General features: G+C 27.0%; 3 protein-coding genes across 7 annotated transcripts; 2 read left to right on the forward strand and 1 right to left on the reverse strand.

The window, feature by feature from the left end:
• Positions 1-41: 41 nt before the first annotated feature.
• LOC138183538 (complex III assembly factor LYRM7) lies at positions 42-5,658 on the reverse strand. 2 transcript variants are annotated; one of them, XM_069120592.1, is made up of 5 exons: positions 5,543-5,658; positions 1,107-1,179; positions 968-1,038; positions 318-399; positions 42-252 (listed from the first exon to the last, which is right to left on the reverse strand). In XM_069120592.1, exons 2-5 carry the CDS (start codon positions 1,141-1,143, stop codon positions 134-136), a joined length of 309 nt encoding a protein of 102 aa, XP_068976693.1. In that variant the 5' UTR covers positions 1,144-1,179; positions 5,543-5,658; the 3' UTR covers positions 42-133. The 2 variants fall into 2 exon arrangements, with proteins under 2 accessions (XP_068976693.1, XP_068976691.1); XM_069120590.1 differs by lacking the exon at positions 5,543-5,658 and adding an exon at positions 4,911-5,034.
• Positions 5,586-8,130, forward strand: LOC138183528 (zinc finger protein 765). Its single transcript, XM_069120573.1, has 6 exons — positions 5,586-5,754; positions 5,832-6,196; positions 6,270-6,609; positions 6,698-6,865; positions 6,944-7,111; positions 7,174-8,130. Exons 1-6 carry the CDS (start codon positions 5,586-5,588, stop codon positions 7,770-7,772), a joined length of 1,809 nt encoding a protein of 602 aa, XP_068976674.1. The 3' UTR covers positions 7,773-8,130.
• A 596-nt stretch (positions 8,131-8,726) lies between these two features.
• Hrb87F (Heterogeneous nuclear ribonucleoprotein at 87F) lies at positions 8,727-18,368 on the forward strand. Of its 4 annotated transcripts, none has more exons than XM_069120725.1 (7): positions 8,727-8,883; positions 9,809-10,020; positions 10,184-10,496; positions 10,582-10,831; positions 10,947-11,165; positions 12,515-12,676; positions 18,205-18,368. In XM_069120725.1, the coding sequence occupies exons 1-6, from the start codon at positions 8,863-8,865 to the stop codon at positions 12,640-12,642; spliced, it is 1,143 nt and encodes a 380-aa protein (XP_068976826.1). In that variant the 5' UTR covers positions 8,727-8,862; the 3' UTR covers positions 12,643-12,676; positions 18,205-18,368. The 4 variants fall into 4 exon arrangements, with proteins under 4 accessions (XP_068976826.1, XP_068976825.1, XP_068976828.1 ...); XM_069120724.1 differs by lacking the exon at positions 18,205-18,368 and adding an exon at positions 14,560-15,344; XM_069120727.1 differs by lacking the exon at positions 18,205-18,368 and adding an exon at positions 14,560-15,344 and having other exon boundaries at positions 10,947-11,096.
• Positions 18,369-18,641: the final 273 nt, after the last annotated feature.

An 18,641-nucleotide genomic window follows, 5' to 3' on the forward strand; every position in this document is an offset into this window, starting at 1 on the left:
GTATTAGAAAGGACAATATTAAAGAATTAATTACATCAGCATACTTTTTCATAAAGCAACACATTCTCTTTTTATTCTAGACTTAATTATCTAACATATTACAAAATCAGAATTTATTTTACATTTGCAATTACTATTTTGGTTTATCTTTTGAAGTGGATATACTTAGATCTGCATTTTTATTACTACTATGACATTCCTCATCCTTGTAAGGTACACTATCTATCAATTTATCAGGTGTAAGACGTAATTCTAGAACATTATGAAACTAAGTTGGAAAGAAATAATATAAATTATTTATATTTTGAGAATATTACCGAAAGTTCCAGGCTTTGTTTCAACTGCTTGAATTACTGTTGTTCGTAGTTCGTGTTCTACTTCTTCCGCAAATTTGTTTAGCTAAAACAATATTCATTTAACATTTATATTAAATATCTTTTTTCTTTTATTTTGCATGGTTAAGCAGTAGAAAATATAAGAGGTGCTTCAACAAGCCAAGATAAGACGAAAACAAAGAATAAAATAATTGCGTTTGAGATTATATTCATTAATCATTAACATTAGGAAAAATGGTGAAATTGGTTGCCTGAAACGCGGCAACCTTCTCTATACAAAGGAATATTGGGCAACCTAAACGACGGGGCATGCAGTAATAATCGTTGAGAAGACTATAACTTTTCATACCGTAAACGATCGTGTACTTTATAAGAAAAATTGTACATTAAACATTTAACCTTTCTGCTTACACAAATCCATAACAAAATATCAAAGCATATCCTACGAAATTCCTAAGTGAAGAGAATAAAGAGGATTAATAGTCCCCAAACTTGTTCGCATACTTAACGAATTTATATCGTATTATATCCCGAAAATAAGCATTTCCATTGTTTTTCTAAATCCCTTTATGATTCCGTGACTTGTATCGGCTTATACCGTCGTATATAATACTTCTAAATCAAAATTTTACCTCTTCAATAGCAGCTGGGTTTGTGACATTTTTGTACTTTTTGTACTCTTCGTTTAACTTATTCCTTGTAACTAAGTAACATTTATCCAAATATTACGCATTCAAAGAATATTTAATAACTATGTTAAAATATTTGTACCTTGTAATGCATGATCATCACCTTGAAAAGTTTCCATCCGCGTACGATGCAGTTTTTTAAATGTGCGCAATACCTAAAGGAGACAAATAATCTACTAAATATAAATAAACAATTATTTATTTTTCGTTATGCACTTACTGAGAATTTATTGCGCAGATACGAAATTTTGCTGTTATAAAACGTATCTCATATCTAGTAACCTTTCGAGATTCAAAATTAGATTAAAACAACTAACGCGTGAGACACGATTTTCCAAACTCTTAGTAAATAAATACTACATATTTTGTCGGCAACGATAAATGCAGGAAAGGGCAGCAAGCAAGGATGAAAGAGAAATTGGAAACCACTAAACTATATAATGTTTAGCCTCAATCTCTTTCAGTCAAACGAGAGTTTAACAAATATCTTTACAAAATTTCCATTAACACATTGACAACGAGGTGTTTGGAGCAGCACTTGACGATTTGGGTATGCGGCGATTTCGCGTTCTTCCTTCTCAACAGCGTTACACTGGAGAAAACTGCTGTAACTGTTAACTAATTAACATTTCACGAGGAAATTTTGGGGAAAGGTATAAATTACTTTTTTTACATAAAAACTTATATTTTTTAATTTTAGTAATTGTCTGGAGAGATTTTTACTCCAGGTTTCAGCAACACCTTCAAATTGTTCATCAGCCGTAAAGAAATATCTTATTCTATTATAAGCAGTATTATCTACAATATATCATTACAATCTATTGCTGTAACGTACGTAATCTCGATGTCAATAATCACTGCATATAAGAATATAACAGAAATTAATTCTTAAATCTATAAACAATTTTTTCAATTTTTGGGATATCTAATATGACATTTCGGAAGAGAAACTGGACTATTCATAACGCCTTATAAATTTATATTGAGACAGTTTATGTTGATATATAAAAATACATTTATAAAAATTTATATTATTATATATAAAATATATATTATTTATTATATATATATATAAAAATAATTTTGTATTTCGTACATGGTGTTATTCTGTGATAAATATTTACGCTAAAAGTGTCGACTTCACAGAAAAAATTATAAAAAAAAAATAACGGACATAGAAGAAGACTGTTCAGTGTGCGATGAATAAAAAACTTCAGCAACTGAAAACGGCATGGAAACATATGAAAAGTTATTTACAACCAATCAGAGTTGAATATTATTTATAAATAAGCGTTCACCTCCAGGACAAAAAGGAAAGAAATTATTGTTGACAGCAAAGAGTGAGACTGATGTAGAGAACCTACATATCGAAACTGAGCCCGATGGGACAGTTTGGAAAGAAATAGGTGCAAGTCCCAAGCCTAGCAGGACATCATCAGTTCATAATAATTTTAGGGATATGCTAAACGGCATATAATGAAAGGACAGGAAGAAGAAGCATTTAAAGTATTAGGGACTAAGAGGGAGCTAGATGCAACAAAACTAGATGCATTTATTGCTCTGTTATATACCCGTGATGCATATCAAGCAAAGAATTTACATGTCTCATATTTGTGGAATAAAATTTGGAGACCTGCATTTTTTTCAAAAACAATGAGCAGGAATGGCTTTGCTGAAATTATGAGGTTTACATTTGATAAGAAGAGCGAAAGAAGCAAACGTTTACGAACCAATAAATTTGCAATGATATCTACAGTATGGCGCCGATTTATAGAGAATTCACAAAATTGTTATAAACCTGGTGCATATATTACTTTCGTATAAAGAATCGCGGGAAAAAACCATGCAACAAAACTATCAACAAGTTCAGATTCATTACTACAAAAGTCTTGTCGAATAAAAAATTGTAAAGGTTACAAAATTACGAAAATTTGTTTAAGATGCGGAAAATATGTATGCGGCAAATGTACATTTGATAATAAGATAATTTGTAAAAAATACAGCTGAGTTGAATAAGATATATCTCTATATAAATAAGAGTGTAATTTTATTTAAGTCTATAATTGAAATTAAACAAAAGTAAATTTGGATGAAATTTTATGAAAGATCATCATTTTATATACATTCAGTTATAAATTAACCATTATCTAAATTAAATCATAAAAACTATTACTTTTTTAATCACCGGTCATTTTGATCGCACACGGTAGGAATAGGTATGCACGAAGTATCGGTAGGTTTAGTGTTAATGATACAGGCTTTAAAATTACTTCTTTTAGACATTAAAGACTAGTAAAAAGTAACAATAAAAGGAGAAAAGAAAATTATCTAGATACTAATTTGGAATATATGCAAAGGAATTAGAAATGAAAAAGTTCCTCAATGAGCGTACGTCTGCCTTAGTTAAAAAGCCTAAGAAAGATACCGACTGATTAAGAATTCATATCAGTTGGTAAAATGTAATTATAGAAATCAAAATAATACATTTTTATCATAAATAATTTAGAATATTGTATATTACCTCATAGTAATTATTTAATTATTTGAAATTATTTTTATAGTCGTCGTTGCAATAGTGTTTTCTCATCAATGTTTTCAACTCTGCCGACTACTTCTTATCTTTTTCCTTTTTTTACTCGTTCTGTTTTACATGCGTCCTTATCGACAAAATACAAGGAGCTTGAAAAACTCGTCTCTATTTCGCTAAGTAAAGTTCCTGAATTCCGAACAGTTCAGTAATTTTCACTATATATGTACTACTCGATTTATCTTCTTTTGTCGTTTGCCGCCAGAATCTTGTTTCTAGCGTTGTCAATATTTGCATTAGTTGTCATATTCGTATTTAGAAAATCCTAATACAAATAATTAATTGGCATCAAAAAGAATGAAATATGAAAAAATGGAAATTGACATGTACTAGCATATACTGTAATAAATGAATGTTATAATAAACTCTTCTTACCAATAAAATCAGAATCCTACAACAAATGCAGAGAAATGGTAAAAAATTAACATTAGCGGATAATGCAAATCTATTAAAGCAGTAAGTGAAGTTACAGTAAAGATCCTTTACATGCAAAAGATTGCATGTTGTAAGTTCAAGTTTTATCTCTTCTATAGCCCAGCAGCTTTCCTTTCAAGCCCGTATCGCCTTCGTATTAGTAAAACGACACTAATGCAACAACGAAACATTTTTATCTTTGATTTTTCGTTAATGGAAATTTCATTAACATACTAGTAATATTTTTCTAATTAAATTAAAACCAAACACTGTAGGTATTATTATAAAATTTGATTTATCTTAGAGATCTTTCTTCCTTGTCCACTGTATTTATTGTTTTACAAAAAGCTTGGAAAATCTTTTAATGAATTACTTTAACTTAATGTAATGGACAGTCCGAATATAATTTGATATGAATTTTATTAATGATGAGCATGCCCTTTTAATTGTCCTGATGAATGTATTCAATTAACCCCATATTTGTTAGCTATAATAGCTATAACATAATAATTTTACCAGATTACAATAGCTCAAATATGGTAAACTTTGTAATATCTCATCAAAGAATTGCTGTTTTATATACTAATAAATAAATACATAAGTACATTAAACTAGCGTTTATTTAAACAAAGCTATCCTTTTTATTATCTACATAAAAATTTTTCTCTATTTATATTTATATATATAATCAAACAAGAATGAAAAATTGACCACTAACATAGTACTATTAACTTTTCAAATCACTTGATATATTACTTAAACTATTTACAAAATTACCTACATGAAACTGAAATGTCCCAAATATAAATAAATAAAGAAATCACTGAATGATTGAGTCATAACCTCCAAAATAATGTTAAAAGAGTGTTGAATGACAAACATTACCTTCAGTCGCAGATTATCTCCCATGCCTTTAACGTAAAAAGAAACTGTTGATAAGTATAACGTAAATTTTTATTTTAATGACAAAAATAATTCAGCAAAGCCAAATCTTCGAATTAAAAACTTTGATTGATAGTGAGGTTAAATATTCCTCTATTTGAGGCAGCACTAGTAGATTTACATCATCATTATATTTATATTAAATATATATGTGTGTATAAGTAATGTCTCTTATTAATATTAAATTACACCCAGATTAAATTTATACTCCAAAATATTAAATTACTATTTTTTAAAAATTGTTATTTTTGTAAAATGTTTTTTTCATGTATACTGCCTTCTTGAATGTGAACCTGTAATTTACCCTAACCTATTTTTAAAATAGATTAAAATATAAATATTTATATGAAATAAATAAATATATATATATATATCACGTATTTCTTATAGAACTTTCTAACTATATTTATTGTTAAAATGTGAATGGAATAAAAATGTTATATGCACAATATAAATCAGATGTTAGTATGTGTATTTGATACACTAGATTTTAAGAAACGCGATAGAAAGCAAACAAACGTACATACATGAAAGAAAAAAATTAAGTTTAATATAATTAATAAGATTATATTTACCAATAAATAAAGTATTCTATTCCGTTTGGAAATAAAAATACTTATGATGAACAAAGAATGTCCAAGTTGTAGTCAAATAATAAATACATCACGTACAAGACTTGTGAAAGATAATTGCGGACACATTAAATGTCGTATGTGTTTAATATATGAAGAGCAAGGTTGCAAAATTTGTATAAATGAGCATTGTATACAAAATATCGGAAATTATGGTAGGAAATTTATAACATTTCATATTTAATATTAACAATTATAATAAGTTTATTAATTAGTTTATATTTTGCTTTAGATTGCTCTCCTTCAGAGAAAAAAATATTAAATAATGCTTCTACTTCTGATAAAGGTAATATATGTAATGACGTATTACCCTTGGAATTAGTTATTAATAAAAATTCCAAACTCAAAGCAAATAATATTGAATTGATTTCTGTCGATTATATAAATAACTATGAATTATATCCTGAAGATGTATTTAATAAAACAAAAGAGATACATAAATCTTCTACAACAGAGATTAAAAACAATGTTGTATCAAACAAACTATATATTTCAAACATAGAATCGAACAATATACTTCTAAATGTGTATCCACATTTAAGTAATAATGTAGTAGTAAAATCACCTAGCAATAAAACATCAGAAATTTTCAATGGGGTAAGTCTTCTGTAATCTATATATCATATTTAAAAGTCGTCATATTTTATATACATACTAAAAAATTCTACAGGAAGTTAAAACAGAATATTCAAAAAAAGAGAAGTTAAAAAGTAAATCAATAAAATGTCATGATCGTAATCATATTACTGTGATACCAGGGACACCAGAAAAATATAAATGCAATATATGTAGTAAAATTTTTCGAAACAAGAAAGGAAAATGTTATCATGATGCTTGTATAACTGGCATTAAACCTTATCAATGTTCTTTTTGTGATAGAAGTTTCATTAAAAGATCCCATTTTGAATATCATGAAAGAATTCATAGAGGATACAAACCATATAAATGTAATCTTTGTGACAAAGCATTTCCTCAGCAAAATAAGCTTAATAGGCACATGTATTCACATGGTATTCAGTTTTTATAATACAATACAAGCATCTTGTTTACATTATTTAAATTTATTAAATTATTAAAATAGCAATAATTTAATTTTAGGGGAAAAACAATTTACATGCCCTAAATGTGATAAAAGGTATTCCAAACAAGATGATTTAAAAAATCACTTAGATGCACATAATGGAACATCCACATATTCTTGTAAAGCATGTGAAAAAACTTTCAGGATGTTAACCAATTTAAAACGTCATCTAAAAACACATTCTAGTAAGTAATTATACAATGAAAAAAACATTAAGCAACTATTAAGTTATCTTAAATTTATCAGCTTTGTTTTATTAATAGATGAAAGGCCATATGTATGTGATCAATGCAATAAAAGCTTCAAAGATAAGTCATTGTTAATTCGTCATAAAAAGATACATGGAAAAGATAGACCATTCTCATGTGCACACTGTAGTAGAGTATTTTTATCTAAAAGTGAATTAAGACGTCATTTGACAGTTCATTCAGGTATGTCATACTAAACAAAATATGATATATCATATTACAATGATATATAAAATTTATTTTAGATGAGAAGCCATTTTCTTGCAAATTCTGTGAAACTGTGTTTAGAAGGAAAGATAATTTACACAGACATATTAGACATCATCATCCAGAAAGTCCACCTTTTAGTAATAATAAGATACAGAGTACAATTCTTGAAACCGAAATAAAATTAACAAAAGCCAAACAGTTGAATTCTAAACAAAAACAAACGACAAAAAAGACACAAAAAATTGCTTCCAATTTATTACCAAAAACTCCAACTAAAGTATCAGTGGTTTGCATAAGTTCATGTGACCAAATCAGTTCTAGATTAGATTCAATGGGTAACATCACACCTGTTATAAGAACTACCAATGAAGTGAGTAATGCAGTTTCTGTTATTAATGGACCAATTAATATTAAAAAACTAGATGATAAGTCTGATACCAAAAAAAAGACATTTACGTATACAGAACCAATACCTCTTGCTGAAGCAGTGGTAATAAATAAACGTATTGAGGAAAAGTTATACCCACAAAATGCATCAAGTCATAATTATTTTCTTAGAAATTGTTTGAATTGTACAGACAAACCATATCCTGCCTTTGTAAATCAAATTTCTCGCACAAATTCTAACCAGTAGTATTTTACTCACAAAAAATACTACACTAAAATTTTATTCAAAAGTCAGATATATACAAACAGGTTTTACACATAATATAAAACAACAAATTTATAAGGGTAAAGATATCAAATAGAAAATTTATGATAATAGCAAATAATTTAAGAAAGTGTATATAAGTAATATTAAAAGGAATAATTAAAAGTAAATAAATTTTGCAAATATTGAAACATTTTATAGAAATTTATATATGTACATTATTATATACAATATATAAATATTATACACGTGTAGTAATATAAAGTGTGTGGACGAAAGTTATGTATGAGCTGGCATGAGATAATTTTAGATAATATATAATATTTCACTGCCAGAAAATCTTAAAAAGGAAACAAAAGAATAAAACTAAGAGATAATAGAATCCGTCAATTTTATTTAACCACTGTAATCCTTAGAATGTAAGGAATATAGTAATAATAGTAATTATATAATTACAGTTTAATTTCATACACAGTAAATTTTGAAAAAAGTCAGTTTCTCATTGTAACCGCCATTTGTACGTAGTTTGATCTAATGACGGTCGACATTTCCGGCGCTGCATGTATAGACGCTGCATATTTATTTTATTATATTTTACAAGAAAAGACGTAGTTTTAACCAAGAATGTATATAATTTATACACATAAATATATAATTACGTAATGTAATCATATAACATAAAATAATCAATTTACCAATACATGATTTTTATTTTTTATGTAAGACAATGTATAATACGACAAAAATGATTTATAATTTCTTTTAACATAAGTAATTAATACATATTAAGGAATATGTCAATTAATGCATAAAATTTTTCTAGATAATATTTAATCCTACTATTCTGAAAAATTGTTACTGAAACAGTAAATTAATAAATAATACAAGGTTTGCGCATGTCTGTAATATTTTGTATGGCAGTTTGCGCATTTGGGGTTCACACAAGCATTTGGAAGGAATAATAATCGATCAACCGACGTGCGCGATCTCCATTTCTAACACACAAGTTTATTGAGGTTCTTTGTGTATTCTGTAGTGAAGAAGGATATTTGACCATTTAAAATTATCGAAAATGGTTAAAATGGAACATGATGTAAGTAAAAGCTTATAAATTAATTTTTGTCTTGGAAAAAATAGTTTATCATTTGTAAAAGTGATATGTATAAAGATAAGAATTTGTACCTAAACTTAATTAGTTTTTCACTTTGCCGTCCTTATACATACGTATACTGTATAATGCGTGGTGCTGTTACTTATTAAGTTTTTGTAAAATCTTTATTGTTTGTTTTATATGTATAATCTATTTTATTCTTTGTAGACTTTGTGACTTGTTGAAGGTCCTTTATGATTTCTTACAATAAATGAACTACCAGAGTAATTTTAATATAAAAATTAATTAAATATCGCAAATAGTATTATGAAAATGCTGGAATATTTATTACTTTGTTGTTTTTATATAAATAATACGCAAAGAAGTATTTCTGTCGTTCTTTTATAGCATGGCGTTCACTGACGCTACGCCATTTAAGATTTACTGACCTCAGTCTTACGAAATATATCCTATTATATTATTTTTCAATAAAATTGTTGCAACGTTTAAAATTTATTAATGGGACATCTATTATTAGTTTCTTACATTACTATAAATTATTTATTTTATATTATTTGTAATGTATTATTACTAAGTTATTTATTACATTTATATTACATAAATTAATAGAACCCGTTAAAAGTGATGATAGTAACATATACAATATTTTACAAGAAAAGGAATGTAGCTTGTAATACAAAAGATTAGAATGTTAGTAAAGCTTAACCTTTTAATAATTGATATTCAGTAAGTCATATATACATATGTAGTAATTAAATATTATATGAATTTTGAAATTTATTTTTTTATTGCTATATTTTTAGGTAACTTGAAGTAATTTTGGAACTAATATGTTAATAAAGACAATAATAATTATAATACTTATATCATTTTATTTTTTTAGTTCTAATGATATCTTTTATTTCAGGATGGAAAAAATGAACCTGAACATGTTAGGAAATTATTTATTGGTGGATTGGATTATAGAACTACAGATGATTCTTTAAAGAAACACTTTGAAAAATGGGGGGAAATTGTAGACGTAGTTGTAATGAAAGATCCAAAAACAAAACGATCTAGAGGATTTGGATTTATTACTTATTCTCGTGCACATATGGTAGATGATGCTCAAAATGCAAGGTTGTATTTTATAAAATTACAGCAATTTAATATAATCCATATATTTATGTTTTAAGTATTAAAACTAATAATGTGTTAATACTAAATTGATTGGAATAACAAAAGTGAAATGCATAATAATATATACATTTATATTTTTCTTTTTTGTTATTTCAAATTACAGACCACATAAAGTTGATGGACGTGTAGTTGAACCTAAAAGAGCTGTTCCTAGACAAGAAATTGGTAGACCTGAAGCTGGAGCAACAGTAAAGAAATTATTTGTGGGTGGTTTAAAAGATGATCACGAAGAAGAAGATCTTAGACAATATTTCCAAAGTTATGGTAGCATAAATTCAATTAGCATTGTAACAGATAAGGAAACTGGCAAAAAACGTGGTTTTGGTTTTGTTGAATTTGATGATTATGATCCTGTGGACAAAATTTGTTTGCAACGCAATCATCAAATACGTGGCAAGCATGTAGACGTTAAAAAGGTAAGAATTATATTAATATATTATTTATTTAGACTTAAAAGAGCATTGTAAATTCTCAGATTTTATTACACATTTATGATAATAGGCTTTAAGTAAGGCAGAGATGGCTTCTGCATCAGGAGGTGGTGGTGGTGGTGGTGGCGGTGGTAGCAGAGGAGGACAGAATGTAGGAAGAGGACCTCGTGGTGGCAATCAGGGTGGCGGTAATTGGGGAGGTCGAGGAAGTGGAGGTGGTGGAGATTGGAATAATGGTGGTAATCAAGGCGGTTATAGTGGAGGTAATCAAGGAGGTTGGGGCGGTAACGGCCCTTGGGAGAATCAGAATCAAGGTAAAGGTTCGCAGAAAGATATACTTTTCCCATTTTACTAAGTATTACATTAATATATTGATTAATAATATATTATAGTACATTAAGTTTGTACAAAATACTAATAAACGTTATTTTTAAGGAGGTGGCTGGGGAGGTCAAGGAGGTCAAGGTGGATATAATAGTGGCGGAAATTGGAGCAACGATAACTTTGGCGGAGGTTACCAGCAAGGCTATGGCGGTGGTCCAGTACGGAATAATTTCAACTCTGGAGGAAGACCTGCACCCTATGGTATTAATATGGGTCCTAGTGGCCGACAGTCTGGAGACTCGAGATGGCTACCACCCTTTGGTGGACAAGGTTGCTTCTGTCCTTCTCAAAAGCCAACGCGTCTGTTACGTGCCTTGAGCAACTACTCGTAGATTTGCATTTATTAGTTGTGATAACGTATTTTAATTATATTATAGTATATGTGATATACTATTGTTGATAACCGTAACAAGTTGCACAAGGAGCGTTCAGCTTATAATTAGTACAATTTTATAATATTTTATTACTAATTAAGTATTCACAGACGAAGTGTAATATATCGATTACAGTTAAACTTCGTAAGTAGAGAATTAAAAAATATTTTACAAATATTCGATTATCCGTACAATTAGTACAGAAATTTATTATCTAGCAGATTACTTAACAACATTAAAATTTAATCTTTTATATAAAATAGAATATTATATATCTCACATCATTTGAAAGTAGGATTATAGAATATGAGTTCACATAGAATTTTTTCATTTTCTTGATATTGAATTTATAGACACTAATGAGTACTTGGTGCAACCATGATTGTGTAAGCTGTCTTACGATTCGCTGTTGTTTATGACCATTACTATTACTAGAGTATTATCTTGCCTGAAACGGTAATATAACCGCACCATGTATCAGTACATGGAATGTGTTAATTGTTAAGTATTTTATGAATTGAAAGCTTACATTAATAGGTGAATATTTATTACATATTTTTTGTTTTCTACCTACATACAGAGTATTATTGAAGTTGATATGCAACACTCGTGTGATTCTCTTGTAAAGTTCACATATCATTGCGATATTAATAGATATTCAATAATTAATTACATAGCGTGGTAAGATTAATCCTAATTACAGTTAATGTTAACAAGTGAATTCAACATTCAACAAGTTGAACATTCAACAAGTGAATTTAATGTTATTTGGAAAACACTAAATCAAAGAAATTGAATAAGTATATTTTTGATATAAGTTAGATTAAGACATAAGGCGCGATGTTGCAGTGAGAAGGAGCGCCTTTGTCCATTTCCTTTATTCTGTTCGAATTGAGTTTGCTCATAATATGCTAAAGTATTATTTTATAAAGGTATCTTATCGTAGAAATAATTGTTTTTATAAATATTAAATATTACATTATCATTTCTATGTAGTTTCTTTTTTTTATTTAAATAAGTATAAATATTAGATTGTAAAATGCTTATTACATTTAATATCGTTTAATTACATTCTGTATGTACAATAATAATTTAATCTAATTTTGTTAAAAACGCTTCATCTCTCACTATTGTTAGGATAGTAAGATTTGTATAATTATTATATTGTTATCAAATAAGTGGTATCTTATAGAATCTTATGTAATTTTAAACAGTTTTACTAACCTTTTACAATTTATTTTTCAGGTCCCATGGGTGGTGGAAATTCTGGAGGTGGTGGTGGTGGATATGGTAATCAAGGAGGCTATGGTGGTAGTTCTCTTGGTGGTGGAAACATGGGGGGAGGAGGTGGTGGTGGTGGAAGAAGATACTAAAATACACATTATCCATGGTTACTTCCCTCACGTGGTAAGCAAAATTTTACTATAATTATTTCTCTACTCCAGGATATATTAAAATGACTATGTTTAGCTTATATTTAAATAATATTACTATTTTGAAATCAGAAATATTAAATGAACATAATTTGGAGTAATGTGATACATATATTACATGAAACTTATTTTTATAAATAAGTATTTTGCGGGATTTAATTTACTTTTTTAATAGATGCATTGAGTAATTTTAAATAGAGCTTCATTGAATTGTAAAAACAATTATTATGTTTTACATAATTATATAAATACATCAAGTACAATCAGGAACCATTACTTACAAAATAGTGATTAGTTATAATTAAATGAGAGAATAAATGGGTATTAAAGAGTATTTGCATCAGTAGTTCTCTGATGCAATGGCTTTTATTTTATTACAAAGTACACACGAGAGCGCGCGTGCTCACATATAAAAGAAACTTTAAAGTTTTTATATATGTTTGATACGGTTATAAAAATAGAATTATATTTTTTATTGAAATGCACTTGGTTTTTTAATATACAAATTTTGAAGTACAAGTATTTGTACTTGTTGTAATATTATCAAATAAATAGAAAATTATTTTATTTTGTAGAAATTAAAAACAAAGATAGTTTCTATATACATATTATATATAGAATATTTCTATATATATTAGTGAAGTATTTTCTGGTTAACAGAACAGGCAACAGTAGTAGAACAGAATTGTTAGCCAGATTTGATTTATTTAAATGTTATATTCGATAAAAATATCCATATATTTTGTTTTAACATTTTGTTGTTTGTTAGCTTATTTATAAATATCAAATTATGTAGTTTTAATTCCAAAAATATAGGGATCATGTAAATGTAAATTATATAGGCAGTTATATGGATTTATTTTTAATTGACATTTATTACATATACGAAATTGTGTACTGCAAAAATTACGTTAGGAAAATTTAAAAAAACGTATATACATGAGATGAGATATATAGTATCAGATAAATGTTTTTAGGCAAACTGTTATTATATAAATATATATATATTATAATTTATACAAAATAAATTATTGGAGAATGCATGCGCTATATGAGGTAATAATGTTTAACTAAGATATGAAATTTTGTTTTCATATACATTTCAATTAATACAATATACTTTCTAAACTTAAATGCATTGACAAAAGTATTCATTTAATGCTTTAAAATTATTGTAAGAAAATTAAGAAATATTACTTATTTAGAATTAGTGCACAATGATTTTTTGGTTTAGGTTTCACTTATTTTACTTTAATAGGTAAAATAGAATGTATGAGATATCAAGAAATACTATTGAGAAATATTTGAGAAACACATTTTAAATATATTTTATTTATACATAATTTGTTATGTGGAATTAATATCTTCAGTAGTATTGATTTATAATTACATCAGTTTGTTATTTACTTAACAATTTTAAATAATTTGTTAGATCCATTTTTATTGAAAGAAATATCATATTATGCATTGACAAATGATAACAAATTAACACTTCATTAATTAGTACTTGTTTATATTGATACACATATCTTTTCTACAAAAGTGGTTGTAATTATGTGTTTGAAGACGATTTTCTTATGTTAAATGATTCTAATTATTAGTTATGATTGTATTTACTGTTAATAGAAATTTCATATTTTATCTGTATTGATAAAATTTCTATTGAACTGATGTGTTGCTTAATACTGTATGTTAGTCATATAACAAGAAATGTTGTAAGGAAATATTCTTAAAATGATAGTAAATAATAGTAAATAATTATATGACATTTGATTTTTAGCTCAAAATTTATAGATTCTTACAGTTTGAGTATTTTCAATCATCTGAACTAATAGATTTATGACTTTTGAACCTCAGGTGAACCTACTACTTGTCTTCTAGTCGCCAGTACTTCTGTACTGTTTAGTATTGGAGCAGGCAGGGCTATAAGGCTAGAGACAAGACCAGGCAGGACAATCAGGATACAGGACAGAGAAGCGTCATCTTAATAGATCACAGTGAGGGAGGCTTTTACTTGTATTTCTTTTGGTATCTAGCACCTATTGCATATATCTTACATATTCAACTATTTATGTGAAAACATTGCATCACAATTTTCTTGATTGTGCCTGAACTCATTGTGTGGCACATATAATATCCAAAAGGAAAGAAACAATTATTAACGTGTAATTATGTTCATTGTTAGAGAAAAAGATACGGATTAATTTGACTATTCAGTTACTATGGCTAGGGATACATCCGTGCCATCCAAATAATAAATTTGTAACATTTTGTTATATTTACTGTAACACTCTGAAAAATGATTATAGATCTAGGATTTTATATTAGACATTGGAGAGCACGATTGTTTCTCTAATTTAATGGAATATATCAATATAGCAGTGCATGTAAGAATCTAGGTTTGGTATCGTGATGACTTATTTCATTATACGCAAGGTGGTTCTTATATAGATTAAACATCTCAGGACAAAAGGAAAGATGCATGAAAGAAAATGTTAATATGAAATGAAATTAATGAATTCGAAAAAGAACCGGGTATATTACGAATATCAGTCAGCATTTTCGTAGGTTACCTAGACTAATTAATTATTTAAGTTGTAATGTTTTAAGAGCTAGTTAATAAAAATGACCAGAACCTTCTACATTACTTTTTAATTTATGAAATATAATGTCCATAGTATAGGATAAGTCAAAAGTACAAGTTATGTATCACTGAAAGGAATAGGGGAAAACATAGGTAGATAAGGGTACATTTCGTTATTATATACAGATATTAATGAGAACTTTCAAATATTATACATAGAAAGCATTCTTGTATTTTCTGTCAACTGTGTAGTCGGTGGAAGCACAACTAAGGGCTTTATATTTATATGTATTCACAGTATTAAACAATTTGTACATATAAACAATCTGTGACTAATTTTGTGTAATTTTCATAATGTATAACAAACATGGATTTATGGATGAAGGGATACGTTCGATCTTATATTTTATATACAGTCTTCTATTATAAATTGTATGCTAAAAATATGAGCAACTTTATGAAGAAAAAATTGTCATAAATATTCTTATGTGCTAATAAAGCATTAAAAGTCACGAAAAATGTACGAAATATTTTTCATGAAAGTTTAAATTGTTTTATAATTAGTTACCGTGATATGTATGTTCATTGAGATTGTGTTTCTAGATCATATTCCAAATATAGCAATAAATTGAAGTGTGTATATTTTTAATAGATATGGTTTAATTTGGAACTTAATTCTATCTCGTATCCCTTTTAATTAAATCCACTTTCGGAAGATACATTATTTAATCAGTGTGGTGCAAATAGTAATAAATGTACAGTTGGAATATTATTTCATGTTTTAATTTTATTTATTCAAACTAATAGTTGAAAGTAAAGAAATATGAAGAATGGATATCTTTTATATTTTATTATTATAGGGAATCAAAAATGATAGTGAAGAGCTATAAGCTTTCTTAAATGATTCATTGAATTCCATAAGACAATACAAGCTGTATCGTAATCATCACCATAAATGTAACATACATTTTATATTTTGCAGTATTAAGAATATAATATAGAACAATAATAATAACAGAATATACAACAGAATATATTTTATAACCAAGTAGTATAAATTTTTTAATTAGTTTTATATTTTCATTTGCAATTTTCGATTGTATTTAAAAATAATAGTTAAAAGATAATAAAAATAAAAAGGACAGATATGATTATGTTACTTATTGGATGAATTTACAGAAATAAATAAAATTTCGAATTTTCTTTCAGTAGTATATTATATCTCATACACAGTATTTATTCAGATATTGCACGGCACTGATTATAAATAAATTTTTATATATTGCCAAGATAAATGAATTTTGATTTTGTTTATTTAACTAGTTTTGAGTTAATATATACATTCGTTTGGTCTAATCTGCAGTTATCTTTTTTCACACATTAAGTTTGTCATTGTTAGGTTTAGTAACATGGTGTTTTCTGTTTTTACTATTGTTATGTAATAGATTTGTGTCGTTAAACGTGATTATTAGGTAGTAATGGAATAAGCAATTAAGTAGGTACGTAATACTTTTTGGGTATATTAAGCTTTCAGTACCTGAAAATATTCTTAGTTAGATCTATTATCTAGCAAGTATCTAGTATCGAATGTTAGAAGAGTGAAAATGAAAGAAGAGACTAAAAACGGGCAGGTAGCAGAGCAAAGGGATTCTGAACTACACAGCAAGGCTAGGCTTTGCTAGGCTTCTTGCTAGCTTCTGTTGTACAACTACAGGTAGGAATATTAGATTCATTTGTTTAGACATAGGGGTTTTAAATGACAGATTGTGCATGATATTAATGTTTTTTAATATTTCTATTAGATTATGCTATTGATTTAATGATTATTTCTTTTTACAAAAACAAAGGAGTAAATAGTTAAATAAAAATTATTATTCATATATTGTTATCAAGTTTTGTTTTATCGTATCAAACAATGTATTATGTTTTATATACATATGTATGTATTATGCTTTATCTATGTATATAACATATACATATAAAACGAAGCATACGTATCAGTAAAATTATAAATTTCTTTTTCAATATACTAAAACTCTATGGTGGGAAGAAAATGGAAAAAATTTATACATGTGGAAATGAACATTATAAGTACTACAATAGTTTACAATTAAGCATAACTAATTAAAATATAATCATTATATTTTTTCAAATGAAAGATTAGATTAGAATATGTTATTTTACTTTTATTTATTTATTTATTTATTAAAGGGCTAAACACATCTAAAGGGCAAAGAAGTAATTATCTTGAAGATTGTTTCTATAAATTTATTATCACGCAGAAGAATAAACTTAGGTTGGACAGTTACATAGATTATGTTGCAAAATATTGGGAAATGAAGTTAAGATTGTTGCATCATTGGCGAATAAGACACATATTAAGCAATTCTGTTATAAAATTAGGGAATTTATTGCTGAATGATTATTAAAATATTTTTAATATCATTTTCGGACACACTTCAAAAAGAACTCATTTGAACAAATCGCGTAATCATCACTATCACTTACAGTACAAATTAAAAAAAATTGTAAGAATATTTTGAAAACATTAACTTTTGGACCTTATCTAGATGTACATAGCCCTTTAAGTTATTTACTATATATGTTAAATAAAACTTAAGTAAAAAGACAAATTCTTATTTACGAAGTTGATCTTTCTTGATATTTGAAAATTTTACTTATTATTTATGGCAATGAAACATTATTAATATAAAAATCAGAGATAAAAGAATTATAATATTCTATTATGTCAATACGCGCTAAGAATGTATAAATGTTTAATTAGTAAAAATCTATTTTGGCTTAAATATGAATTATAAGCAAGAGATAGAAATTATTTTTGTTTTACTTCTTGTATATTAACTGCTATCTTTCGTTTTCATTAATTTCTGGTTTACCATTTGGGCTGGTACTCTCAGAGCGCTCCGTGTCACAGCTACCGTTGTCACTCGTCATAGGAGGTAAGTTGAAATCGACTGCTTTTTTAATTTTACAATTATATTATTATAATATTTAAAACTCAAAATTATCATAATTATACAACGTACATTATATTAATGGTACAAAAGCTAAAGGAAACAAATATAAATTTTTTATATATAAATTAATAGTTACCTAATATATTTAAGAAGTCACATAACAAATTTATGCTGTTCTGTGCAGTATAATTGAGTTATATGCAGTATGTGGACATGTCATAGTCTTGGTGCCTAAATTTGAAATTAATTTTACCATTATTGAATGTGACAGGCTTATCCCTTGAGAAGTTTATGTAATATAATATATTATAACTAGTCTTTTAGAAAGGAAATAAGTTATGGACCAATAAGGAGTAAGTTTTATGAAACTGTATGCT

This window comes from Bombus flavifrons, chromosome 9 (genome assembly GCF_040668555.2).
Source record: "Bombus flavifrons isolate JBK064 chromosome 9, iyBomFlav1_principal, whole genome shotgun sequence".
Classification (NCBI taxonomy): Eukaryota; Metazoa; Arthropoda; class Insecta; order Hymenoptera; family Apidae; genus Bombus; species Bombus flavifrons.

Bases quoted from the DNA above. Each gene is read 5' to 3' on its own strand.
- LOC138183528 (XM_069120573.1), top strand. From the start codon at position 5,586: ATGATGAACAAAGAATGTCCAAGTTGTAGTCAAATAATAAATACATCA. The intron at 5,755-5,831 runs GTAGGAAATTTA...ATTTTGCTTTAG, and splicing joins ACAAAATATCGGAAATTATG to ATTGCTCTCCTTCAGAGAAA. The intron at 6,197-6,269 runs GTAAGTCTTCTG...AAAATTCTACAG, and splicing joins CATCAGAAATTTTCAATGGG to GAAGTTAAAACAGAATATTC.
- LOC138183538 (XM_069120590.1), bottom strand. From the start codon at position 4,934: ATGGGAGATAATCTGCGACTGAAG. The intron at 1,180-4,910 runs GTAATGTTTGTC...TGTCTCCTTTAG, and splicing joins GAGATAATCTGCGACTGAAG to GTATTGCGCACATTTAAAAA. The intron at 253-317 runs GTAATATTCTCA...ATAATGTTCTAG, and splicing joins AACAAAGCCTGGAACTTTCG to AATTACGTCTTACACCTGAT.
- Hrb87F (XM_069120725.1), top strand. From the start codon at position 8,863: ATGGTTAAAATGGAACATGAT. The intron at 10,832-10,946 runs GTTCGCAGAAAG...GTTATTTTTAAG, and splicing joins GAATCAGAATCAAGGTAAAG to GAGGTGGCTGGGGAGGTCAA. The intron at 11,166-12,514 runs GTTGCTTCTGTC...TTTATTTTTCAG, and splicing joins ACCACCCTTTGGTGGACAAG to GTCCCATGGGTGGTGGAAAT.